This window comes from Equus asinus, chromosome 2 (genome assembly GCF_041296235.1).
Source record: "Equus asinus isolate D_3611 breed Donkey chromosome 2, EquAss-T2T_v2, whole genome shotgun sequence".
NCBI lineage: Eukaryota > Metazoa > Chordata > Mammalia > Perissodactyla > Equidae > Equus > Equus asinus.
In genome coordinates this window covers 113,668,205-113,681,181 of record NC_091791.1, presented here as the reverse complement: position 1 = coordinate 113,681,181, position 12,977 = coordinate 113,668,205, and the positions used below count along the sequence as shown (strand labels likewise).

General features: G+C 36.7%; 1 protein-coding gene across 10 annotated transcripts in view; it reads right to left on the bottom strand.

The window, feature by feature from the left end:
* Positions 1 to 12,977, bottom strand: part of TJP1 (tight junction protein 1) — a 237,286-nt gene that overhangs the window by 220,632 nt on the left and 3,677 nt on the right. For 4 of the 10 annotated variants that reach the window (XM_070496582.1, XM_070496585.1, XM_070496603.1 and 1 more), the window contains exon 2: positions 5,361 to 5,493. The exons of the other annotated variants lie outside the window; for them this stretch is intronic. In XM_070496582.1, the coding sequence (XP_070352683.1) occupies positions 5,361 to 5,493 (133 nt within the window). The remainder of the gene's footprint in view (positions 1 to 5,360; positions 5,494 to 12,977) is intronic. 10 annotated transcript variants of the gene reach the window in all.

Genomic DNA, 12,977 nt, shown 5'->3' with positions numbered 1-12,977 from the left:
TTTTTCAGGCTTAGCATTTTGGGCAATACAAAAGACGTGCTCCCTGACTTTGGGGAGGTGAAGTACATGGTACAATCAGGGAATAAAACATGCACTAAGAGTTGGGGGCACAGTGAGGAGATCTGCTGGTGGCCTTAGGGCCAGCACCTACAACGACTCAGGGATATGTAAAAGTGAACAGAAAGATGCCCAAGTCACTAGAGCTCAGGGTGAGAAGAGCAGCTATGGACCCAAAGCAAAAGGAGGCCCAGTGTTCAGTGCTGTTTCTTCTAGGCCCTCATACCGGTGAGATGGGTGGTGGTGATCAGAGTGGGAGCGACAAAGGGTAGAAGTGGCTGGCCCCCTCCCACTGAACTGGGAACTGGGAAGCAGGATAAGGTGGTGTTCAGCGTCCCTTCATATGTTCTCCCTTCACCGTTTTCTCACCTGTTAGTGCCCAGCTCCCTATTCACCAGTGAGGCACCCAAGTTAGGTCAAGAAGAAAGCAAACTTGGCATACGTTCAAAATCAAAGGGATATTTAGTTTTAAAACAGGTCTCTGGGGTCTCCTAGCATCCTGCAGATCTCATAGTAGGAGGTCTTGAGGGGTAGAGGAAGAAGGAGAAAATTTCCATCACTGATATCTTCATATGGTTAAATATATTTTCTATAAGCCTATACGGAATCTCCTCTTGACCAGGAGAAAAAAGTTTCTTTCAAATGAGAAAAACTGCTGATCATTAAAAAACCAGAGAACTATTTATTCAGGCAACAGTGAAATGTGACTTATTTGCCCAAAGTTGTATGCAAATGTAACCCTCCAACTAATATCTTATCATCACATATTCTCCCTGTCATAACAAAAACTCCTCTAAAGGTTTGGAAACATATCATTTTTGCCTAACAGTTCTCAGTGATGACTGAATCCTTTTTCACCCAAGGCTAAGGGAACACAGCCATAAATCATTTAATTGGTTCACTGTTTCTATCTATCACGCGTAAATCTTTTTGCAGTATTTTTCTGTTGGCAGAAAGAGAAAACTAGGATTCTACGTTTACACCAACAAAGCAGGAAATAAATGACAAGTTTATGTTAATCAAGAGAAGTTGTAAAATTTCAAGCAATCTGTTGAATTTTTAAATTGTCACTTAAAATTGACTATACACTTAGAATCTGAGAGGGAGGAAGGGCCAGAAGTGAAAATGTAACCTGATCACTCTAAAAAGGCAACGATACCAGAGTGAAATGGAATAGCTATGAATGGAACCATCATTAACTAAAGACAAATGGTTGCTTTTCTTCTTCATATTGCTTATCAATATATCACTCCATTATCCCAAGGGAAAAAAAGAATTTGTCACATGGTTTATACAGCATTTTACCCATTAACGTGTTGAAGAAAGGCTCAGGTTTTCTAAGCAAAACACATCTTCATAACAGACTTGTCCATTCGGCCCTGCCTAAGAAAATTTTACCATGTATCTCTGGGAGATTGTCTCAAGGACCTGGAGATTGGATGGATTCCAGCCTCCCTCCATATAGCAGGATATCAATCAATTATGCTGTAGGGTTTTACAAAATGAACTGGAAAGCCCATCCCATTTAATCCCCACAGAGAAAGCTGCAATAATCACCTCTCCCCAGGAGTGAAACGGCATCAATCTGACACCTGGGACCAAAGCCAATAGTCTCAGCTGGAACCTGAGGCTTCTCAGCCAGAAACTGAGACTCTGAAACCATAGCAAGTGGACCTCTTGCTCTACTTGCAATGTTTTTCCAAAAGCAATAAAAATTGTATTTTTTCTTAGGCAAAGTTAAGAGTAAAACGTAAAAATTAAAATATAAATGTCATTCTGTTGGTTATGCAAATTCGATACATGCGTATGAGAGGAGATTATGAACTAAGTCTAAGTCTTCCTATTTTAAGGCTTTCTATCTACTCTGGCAGCCAAAGGAAGCCATACATTTAATAAAAATTTTTACAAATTTTAAAAACAGTATAATATGACAAATTTTTCAGTCTTTTTGAACTAGAAGAACATTTATGAAAAGATATCTATGGTGGCTAAGCTACTTCCTACAGGGAATAAAGCTTATGTATTCCCATATAATTGGGAGTCATTACAGACCCTTTACTAAGGATCTTCCTTTAGACTTTGTGGCTAAGGTTTTAAAATTTGGTTCTCCACAATTACATTACAAAGTCAACTGCATTAGAGAACCAAATCTGAACCCCTTTTACCTCCCATGAATCCCTTTTCTAATCTTCCTTTTTTGAAAAAAAAAGTGTAGCACTTCCTTCTTTTAAAAAAGAAGATCAAATTTTAAAAGTGGAGGGAAAAAATTCATTTTTAGCCCCATGCCAAAGATGCTATATGCCCCTATGTATTTTGGATATCACAGTATTACCAATTCTGGCAGAAAGCGGGAGTAGCCAAGCTGGTAGGCTCTTCTTCTTTGTACTTTTTTGTTTAGAAAATCAGTTTACTACTTTTCTAAAAATGGAATGAAGATGCTCGTTGTAAAAATTTCTAACAATCTAAAAACATTCAAAGAATAAACTAAATATAAATTGCCGCCCCACCAATCATGACTGCAAAAAACTGAGAAAGAAAATAAACTCAAATTGCAAAAAAACCAAATTGATCACAATAATTACATTTTATTAATACATCCCCATTACTGACAGACAGGTGAAATGTCAGTACACGAAAGTCCATGGCCTTTCAACACAGTCTTCAGCAAGCAGAACACCAAGATCACAAACAACATGGTCCACAAAGCAGAGTAAACCGTTACACCAAGAAAACACAGCCGCTCCCTGGAACTGACCTTCCATAAAGCTCATCTTTACCTCTCTTCTAACCTCAAAGTCAAATGTCTTCCCTCCAGAGATGCTAAAACATTTCACTTTTGAGATAAACTCAAACAGGAAAGATCATCAAAAAAGAAAGAAATTAATTACAGAGATGTTAACTGCACCTCGGTAGTGTTATTTTTTTTCCTGTTTGGACTGTATAGTAACTTCAGCCAGATCAACTCTCTCATAGAATAAGGCACGGAATAAACTATCAATAATTTTCAAACATATTTATCATGATAAAAAGATAACTCTATTTGTCAACTTTTCCTCACAGTTGAAATAATCTATTTCTATTTCCAGGAAATTTAAGGCAACACTACATGAAGTAAAGCTTTTTTTCCTGTCATAGTCTAGAGAAATTTTAACCTCTTCCCAACTACAATGATTCTGTTTAAGCAAATAAACATATTTTATAACATGCCAAAATAATTAGTTATCTGATAATGCTTCAGTAATGACAATGATTAACATCATATAAAAGAACCTGATAAAATTTCAATTTCCACTTTTATATTCCAATAAATAATTCAAATTTGTTTCTCAATTAATTCAATGTTTCACTTTTGAAAAGCAATTCACTTTATTTTAAACCATACTTATATTTTCTTTAGTCATTTTAATTGTTAGGTCTACTTAGCAAGAATGTACTGTCTTTTACTCCTTTTGTCAGTTATTGCTTAAATATCTTCTGAGAAGTCCTTAAATATCTTCTTAAGTCCTGTGTCATAAAATACAGTCAAGCACACTTTTAAGTAAAATAACTGAGTAAAATTATTTTAGTAAAAATAATTACAGTCGTGCGTCGCTTAATGGCAAGGATACGTTCTGAGAAATGCATTGTTAGGCAATTTTGTCACTGTGTGAACATCACAGAAGGTACTTAAACAAACCTAAATGGTATAGCCCACTACACACCTAGGCTATATGGCACTAATCTTATGGGACCACCGCTGTAGATACAGTCAGTTATTGACTAAAACGTCATTATACAGCGCATGACGGTACGAAAATTTTTAAAAAGTAAAAAAAGAGAGTATCCACATCTACTGAACTTTCGTTTTCATCAATTATAGGTAAAAGATACAGACGTTGTATCCTCAAAAAAGATAGGCTTTAGTTTCATACTTTGTTATGACTTTTTGAAGCAACAATGGTCAAGAGTACTTCTATAATTCAGAATTTTTCAGAGCTCAAAGCAGAGAAATGAACATATCTGGTCTAGTAAGCATCATAAATATCTGCTAATTTGCCACTGAATCCTACAACACATAAATGTGACTACAGGTACACCTCGTTTCATTGCGCTTTGCAGATACTGCATTTTTTACAAGACCTTCCACCAGCGAAAAGATATGACTCATTAAAGGCTCAGATGATGGTCAGCAATTTTGGCAATACAGTCTTGCTTTTTTTTTTTTTTGAGGAAAATTAGCCCTGAGCTAACATCCACCGCCAATCCTCCTCTTTTTGCTGAGGAAGATCAGCCCTGAGCAAACATCTGTGCCCATCTTCCTCCACTTTATATGTGGGATGCCTGCCACAGCATGGCTTGATAAGCAGTGTGTAGGTCCACATCCAGGATCTGAACCAGCGAACGCCAGGCTGCTGAAGCGGAATGTACGAACTTAACTGCCATGCCACCAGGCTGGCCAGCAATAAAGCATTTTTTAATTAAGGCTTGTACTTTGCTCTTTTAGACAGAATGCTCTTGCACACTTAACAGACTACAGTATAGCATAAACATAACTTTTATATGCACTGGGAAACCAAAAAATTTGTGTGACTCGCTTTATTGCGATATTTGCTTTATTGCAGTGATGTGGAATGAACCCGCAATATCTCTGAAGTATGCCTGTAAAACTTTCTTACAGTAAAGAAAATTCTAGCATTTCCTTTACGGAACTGTAGTATCTTTTATAGACTTGGACAATACAATTAACAGGAAAGGACAGTGGGGCCGGAAAGCACAGTGTTCCTCCAAAAACATGCATGAATTTACCACATACCCATATGAAAACCTGTCACCTGGTCTGGAAAAGAAATAAGAGCACTAATGTTAATCACTTAGAATGAAAAGAAAGCACCATCATTAATGAATTAGGATCCGTCCTAATAATTTCAGAGTAACTATTAGCTGGTCTTACCAGGATGTTGGGTGGAGTTCATCAAATACTTAGGTCTTTACTTCCACTGACATGTGGATTTGTGATTTTTCTAAGAAATTTACACTAACACTCCACTGAACTTAACTCAACTTTTGTTGCAGAGTTCAGGAAGCATTTCTTTATTTTGGTCTCTGAATCAGAATGATCATTATGAACCATTTATTATAAACATATCATATGGATACCAGTTAAGAAAGTATTCTCGCTGGTAACCTGCTGGATAAACCAGTTTTTACTAAAAAATGATCACCACAAAATAAGCCTGTTGCATTTTAATGAAAATTTTTAAGAAATGAAATCAAATTGTTCATATTCTTTGAAAAATTAGAGAAGTAGCGAACAGTCCACTTACAGTGAGTTCACAGAAATCGATGCTATCAAGGCTTTTGCTTCTGTGCAGTCTACCTTTAATTCGCCTTAAAGAAGGTTTTCCTTGGCTGACACTAGAAGTAGCACCATTAGGATTTTCAGAGGATGGCGTTACCCTGCAAGAAGGGGAAAAATTTCTTAAAAGACACGTTTACAGGTGAACATATTTCTCAAGTATGAGGTAAGCATTTACTTGAAGATAGCTTTGGAAATATCACACTCCTCCTTAACCAAAAAGCTAAGAACCACAGTGGAGCTACACCCTATCAGATACACTTTCTAAATATTTCTTAAGCTTCTTGTTTGTTTAGAAATCTTTCTTGACAGGGATCAAATACTCCAACACTAAGATTCACTAAAAGTCAACTCTGTAACCATCAAAGCAGCAACTGCGACTATGCTGAAGTTTCTTAGGTACATCTGAGACATCGACTTCCCTCTAGGCATTTATTAAATGCTCAGCCTGGCGCCTGGCACATCCAGTACAAATCAGGTACTACCGTGCACAACCACAGATACTATTCAGGATGTTCTTGTTAAGCATGAAAACAACTTTTAAAAGTTTAAGCATGACAGTCAACACTTAATTCAGCACTACTATGGAACCAAGAAAGTACCGATAAGAAGAAATGGCAAGTAATCTAAGCCATCTACAGAATGCACATTGGGATACATGTTCATACATATAAATGCACACTCAAGACTGTCAGGGGTTCTCTTATCTCTGTGCCACTACTGGTGGCAGCCTTAGGACAAGGTGCCCTGGGAACCTGGGGGGAAATTGCTCAGTGGATTATTGTCTTAGAGATGATAAAAATTACAAAATAAGAAGATTGATTTGTAAGTGTGGTTTATGAAAATTAGTTTCCTTATTTTATGATCAGATCTCCTAGTTATAACATATTCCATGTTCACTTATTTATCAACCTTCATGACCTACTTAATTTTTATATTTAAAATGTTGTCTGAAAGGGATAAAATACGTCTCTCATTGTTGAAAAGAACACACAGTATGAACTATTAACAAAATAAATCTGATTTATATGAGAAGAAGCTAGGAGTAAATATCATAAAACAGACTAGTTTAGGTATAGCCACAGTTTAAAACAAAAGCACTATATCCATATACTTAGAATATTTGAAGAGTATAAAAAGATGGAAAAATGAGAAGTCAAAGCCTTCCTCTTACCCTTCATCCCAAATCCCACCCCTTTTCCTAAGGACAATCACGATAAACAATTCTTTGTATAACCTCTCAGACAAATGCTCATGCTTATCTTTATATGTGTTAATGGCCTTTTGAAATTTTTTAGCAACATGACTAAATTGTCCATATTGTCCCGCACCTTAATTTTTTTCACTGAATAACATATCTTGAAGTCCTGCTCATAATAACCCATCCAGATCTATTTCATTCCTTTTAACTGCTAAACAGTATTTCATAGTATAGGTGTACCAGAATTTATTCAATCACTCCCTTACTGATAGGCATTTAGTTTAGTTTTCAAATGTTTACTATCAACCATAAAGCAATGAACATCTCTGACAACATCTTTGGGTACAAACACAGTGTTTACTTAGGAAAGGTTCCTGGAAGCAAAACACAGGCTCAGAGGTTTCCAGATGCTGCCAGGTACTGCCTTTCAGAAAGGCTTTACTAATTTACATTTCTATCAACAATATATAAGAATGCCCATGGGGGGGGGGAGGGTCCTTAAATATAAGGTCAATTTTATCATTTTATTCTTTATAAATCCACTTCTCTATATCCTTCATCATATTTGTCTTGCTGAATTGCTAGTTTCTATGAAAAAGACATGAACATGAATATGGATTTGTCAAATGATCTTTGCATATTATTAGTTTCTTCCTTTATATATTTGAAATTTATTAGATGTCAATGTTTATAACTCATATCTTCTTAGGGATTTAACCTTTTATCAAATGAAAGGTCTCTGTGCCAATTAAAGATTTTACCTTAAATGCTATTTTGTCTGATAATTTCGCCACTCACATTTTTATATTAACCTTTTTCTGGCTTGTATTTTTTATGCTTGTATTTTCAACCTTTCCAAGTGTCTGTTTCTCTCTTCTTCTGGTTGTACTTTTAACTCTTGGTAAACAGCACGTAGCTGGACGTTATTTTTTACCCAAATCTCAGCACCAGTATCCTTTGAAAGGAACTTAAATCATTTAAATGCATTGTGTTTACTGATATCTTTAGGTTTATTCCTGCCATCTTGTTTCCTGGTTTGTGTTTTTTAAATTTAAATGCTCTCTTCTTTTTTTTCTGCCTTTTTAGTATGATTGAGTTTTCTTTGTCCCCACTCACCCTTGGACATTTCCCCCTTCCAATGAGTAGTCTGAAAGTTACACATCTTATTAGACCAACTCTAACTCTAGCTAACTACCTACCTACACACACACACACATATATTTATACACACACACACATAAATATGTACACATACCGTATATATTTAAACTCATATTTTTCTATCAACACCTTGGGTTCATTGGTATTCTTACCTCCTCCCACACAAGAAATGACATTCACACATCTTCATTTCCCTTCTTTCCTAGCATCACCACATCCATACCAAAAGTCTTTCCCTGCCCTCCTCCTTGGAAATAGTTTTAAGGTCTCCTAACTTCGTCTATATACTTCTGATCCCTTTGTACTTTCATGATTCTTTAGCTTACTCCTCTAGATCACTAATTTGCTTTTCAATTTTGTCAATTCAACCATTCTCTTTTATTTCAATGGGCACATTTTAAATTTCTAAACTGTCTACTTTTTTTATTAATACAATATTCTTTGCATCTTTCTGAAAATCACATTAATTCAATACTTTTCTATTTTCTCAGAGATTAGTTCTCCTTTTTGTTGAATATGGTAATTCTCTTAACACTGGCTTTCTCTGGTGATTTTTAATGTCTACGTATACTTGTATTAGAGAACATGTGTTTCCCCACTATAATGTTTACTATGGCAACTGGCAGAGATGGCACATGCTGCTGGGAGGTTTGTGAGGTAACTTCTCTTCTGGGTCAGGGGGCTCAGTAGCTATCTCAGGTACGGCCCTGTCTCTCTGGCCCCAGTGCCCATATTCACTGGTGTAGTAAGTGAGAAAGCAACACTGCTGTTCCCTACTTGTCACAAAATAGTGAGGATGAGGAAGGTCAGCCAACCTAGTGTATCAAATCTGATTAATTCCCCAAGCGTCCTCTGCTTCTTCCATCCCTTACAAGCTATCCACCCTTCCCTTTGCAGGAACTTTCTCCTGAACATTTTCTGGACAATGATTTCTGCAAGGTTTTTCTCTCAGTAGTTCTATCCCTATCTACTAAATGCATTTCAGAAAGCTTTTAAAATCTCTATATTTTGTTATTTCATTGGATTTCCAATGCATCCACCTTTCAAGTCACCTCTGAGAGTAAAATTTTGATGATGCTACTTTCATTATCCTCAATACAAAAAGCAGCACCTTGTACAGTTTTGTTCTCTTCTCTGCAGAGTAAAAACTTCCACAAAAGTAATGAAGAACTTCATTCAAGAAAAGAGGGCATATGGGAAATTAAAATAGAATTGTGAAACAGTGTACAAATCTTAAATTCTCTTTATTTCCTCTCACTTTATCTTGATAGTGCTTGGTTATATGTGGTGTGATCGTACTACAAGAAATTAATACAAATGTAAAATACTTTTTTTTTTACAAAGAAATTTTTCTTAAATTTTCTCTCATCTGACTTAGAAAGGCATCACTCTTTTCCTTTTTTCCAAACTTAAAAGCCTAAAACATAAAGTCTGCAGTAAGAATTTATATCCACCAAATTTTAAAAATTTATCAGCCAAGAAATTTATCAGACTTAACTCAATGTAATACTAAATCTAGTGACAAAGTAAAACATAAAAAGATGATCCTAAATATAACTAGAAGAATAGACCCTCCTCCTCCCTACCAGGATCATAATAAAAACATTTAATAACCAGTAGAGCTGAACTGGTATATACCAGGTGAACAGCAACTCTGTACCAACCCTGCTCACAGACTCAGCAGGAGGATGGTGCCTTGTCTAAGAACTGAACCGGGCCCCTACGGAGTAATTTCAGTAACTTTAAAGCTCTGACCAGGTCTTTGTGAATCTAAGAGGTCAACCGTCAAAAAGAACAGGGCTCAGTAATGATCCCCTTCTTTGATGGAGGATAAAGAAAAGGAATAGGCACAGATCCAGATAATAACGTAGAATGTTAACTCATGTCTAAGTAGAAAGAATCTTAAGGTACAGAAGAATTTAAGAAGTCACTTCTCTATTGTATTATTACTGTTTCTGAGAATTAATGTTAGTCCTGGGTGGGGATATGTGTTCAAATAGTTTTTGCCGGACACTCACAAGAATACAGAGGCATATCTACAACTCAAGTGAGAAGAGCTGTACTACTTGGGTACAGAAAGTCCACCAAGGACACCTCTTCCTGATGTGGAGTACAAGTTAACCCCAAGCTACCACTCTCCCCCAACCTGATGATCTGTTTCTGAACTGAATAACTCAGACTTTGAGAATTATTCCCGAAATATCTAGGAGAATGGCCTTTGATGACAGGGAAATAAAGTTAGGAACTGAGGTATAAGAATCTTGGATATTTTTCCTTGAACTCAGGGTAAATCAATATTTAGCTTACAGTGAAGTTTTTATTTTCCTAATTCTTAATTCCATTGAATCATCCCTAGGGGGCAACTGGGGAGAAAATTTCTGCCTCTCTCCACTCCCTTCATAACTCATCTAACAGGACCATGTTTTTTCTTGTGGGCAAGGCCGATGTGCTGGAAAGGCAGAAACCCAGGGCTCACCCCCTCACTCTGTTGTAACGCAGGAGCTTTGGCTTACATCCATTTCTGACCGCAGTTCCCTGAGGACAAACAACGCCCAAGCTCATCTATTCATCCACTTCTAATTTCCACTGAAAAAGAACTCAATGATAAAGAATTAGGCAAAACAATCAAGTTGGTAAAAACAAAGCAGTTATACAAAAACAAAACTATCAACATGAGTAACACCTAATAATACTTCTACAAGATATTAATTTTAAAATATCAGCAACTGACAGCCACAACCAACTTAAGATAACACTAATGAGTGATAGCCCAGCATCCCTCCCCAAACTAGGAGAATTCAAACAACAGTCTAAGAATAGGAACCTCAAGATGCTAAGTACAGCACGGCAGGTGACTTTAGACGGATACCGAATCCTTCTGAAGGAAACTTCAGTAAAAGATAGTAAAAGCCTAACTTCCGTTTCTAAGTATCAGGCTTCAGAAACCTTAACAGATCACTTAATGGGTTAATATTAAATGGCCCTTACTTGTACATATAAATAATAAATAATAATGTGTGTAATTGCCTATAATTTTCCCATTAAGGAAACCAACTAAGTACCTGGATTTTAGAGCCATTTCTGTCTCATCAGGGGGACCTCTGTGATCCATGAGTGGGCCATGGATGACTCTCCAAAAAACAACATTCTGTAAGTCATTTCCTAGTCATTTTGTACCTGTTTTCAGTTCTCCCTTTCTAGACCGTCATATCCCTGCTCAAACATGCTTTTAACCCCAACAACTGGCATAAAACCTGATGTGTGATTCTAGGTAAGCCAATGACCTCATTTGTAAAACTGGGGAAATACGGCATCTACCTCACAAGGGTGCTCTAGGTTAAATGAGAGGATGCTTGGAAAGCACATATACAGGTCCTGACAGGTACTAAGTTCAATGAACGACAGCTCTTATTGATTTCAGAATCTGATTACTGGATGACTACTTAAATGAATGAATTGATACTGCATGGCCTTCAATAATTACTGTATCAAATAACCAGGAGAAATATAGTTAGAAACATGAAGAAAATGAAATGACACTCCTTTTCCCACTAAGATCAGTATAAACACTCCTAAAAGCACTCAGTGCAAAAATGAACTCTTGACAACAATAAAATTATTATGAAAATATTTTTCACATTTCACATAAAATAGAGAGGAGTAACCATTATTTGGGCCTCAAAACACTCAACAGCAAGGATTTGGCCTTGGTGCCTGCAGCAGGTTGAAGGGTGCCCCTCCTCTCCACATTTCCTAACGTCAGGAACCTGTGGATGCGACCCTATTTTTAAAAACGATCCTTGCACGGGTGCACAAATCAATGGAACAGAATTGAAAGCCCAGAAATAAAACCACACATCTATGGACAGCTAATCTTCAACAAAGGAGCTGAGGGCATACAATGGAGAAAAGAAAGTCTCTTCAACGAATGATGCTGGGAAAACTGGACAGCCACATGTAAAAGAATGAAAATTGACCATTCTTTTTCACCATTCACAAAAATAAACTCAAAATGGATCAAAGACCTAAAGACAAGACCTGAAACCATAAGCCTTCTAAAAGAAAATATAGGCAGTACACTCTCTGATAGCCGTATTAAAAGGATCTTTAGGGACAACATGTCTTCTCAGACAAGGGAAACAATAGAAAGAATAAACAAATGGGACTTCATCAAACTAAAGATCTTCTTCAAGGCAAGGGAAAACAGGATTGAAACAAAAAAACAACCCACCAATTGGGAAAAAACATTTGCAAGTCATATATCTGACAAAGGGTTAATCTCCATACTATGGAAAGAACTCACACAACTCAACAACAAAAAATCAAACAACCCGATCAAAAAATGGGCAGGGGACATGAACAGACATTTCTCCAAAGAAGATATACAGATGGCCAATAGGCACATGAAAAGATGCTCATCATCACTAATCATCAGGGAAATGCAAATCAAAACTACACTAAGATATCACCTTATACCGGTTAGAATGGCAAAAATAACCAAAACAAAAAATAACAAAAACGTTGGAGAAGTTGTGGAGAAAAAGGAACCCTCATACACTGCTGGTGGGAATGCAAACTGGTGCATCCACTACAGAAAACAGTAGGGAGATTTCTCAAAAAATTAAAAATAGAAATACCATATGACCCAGCCATCCTACTACTGGATATCTATCCAAAGAACTTGAAATCAGCAATTCCAAAAGTCCCATGCACTCCTATGTTCATTGCAGCATTATTTACAATAGCCAAGTCATGGAACCAACCTAAGTGCCCATCAACTGATGATTGCATAAAGAAGATATGGTGTATATATATATATATATATACATATACCATGGAATACTACTCAGCCATAAAAAAGGATAAAATTGCCCCATTCACAACAACATGGATGGACCTTGAGGGCATTAAGTGAAATAAGCCAGACAGAGAAAGACAATCTCTGTATGACTCCACTCATATGTGGAAGTTAAACATGTAGACAAAGAGAACAGATTAGTGGTTACCAGGGGAAAGGGGGAGTCGGGGTGGAGCACAAAGGGTGAAGTGGTGCACCTATAACATGACTGATAAACAATAATGTGCCACTGAAATTTCACAAGGTTGTAAACTATCATAATCTCAATAAAAAGTTAAAAAAAAAAAGGGTCCTTGCAGATGTAATTAAGTTAAGGACCTCAAGACAAGATCATCTTCATCCAGTGACAAGTCTCCTTATGAGAC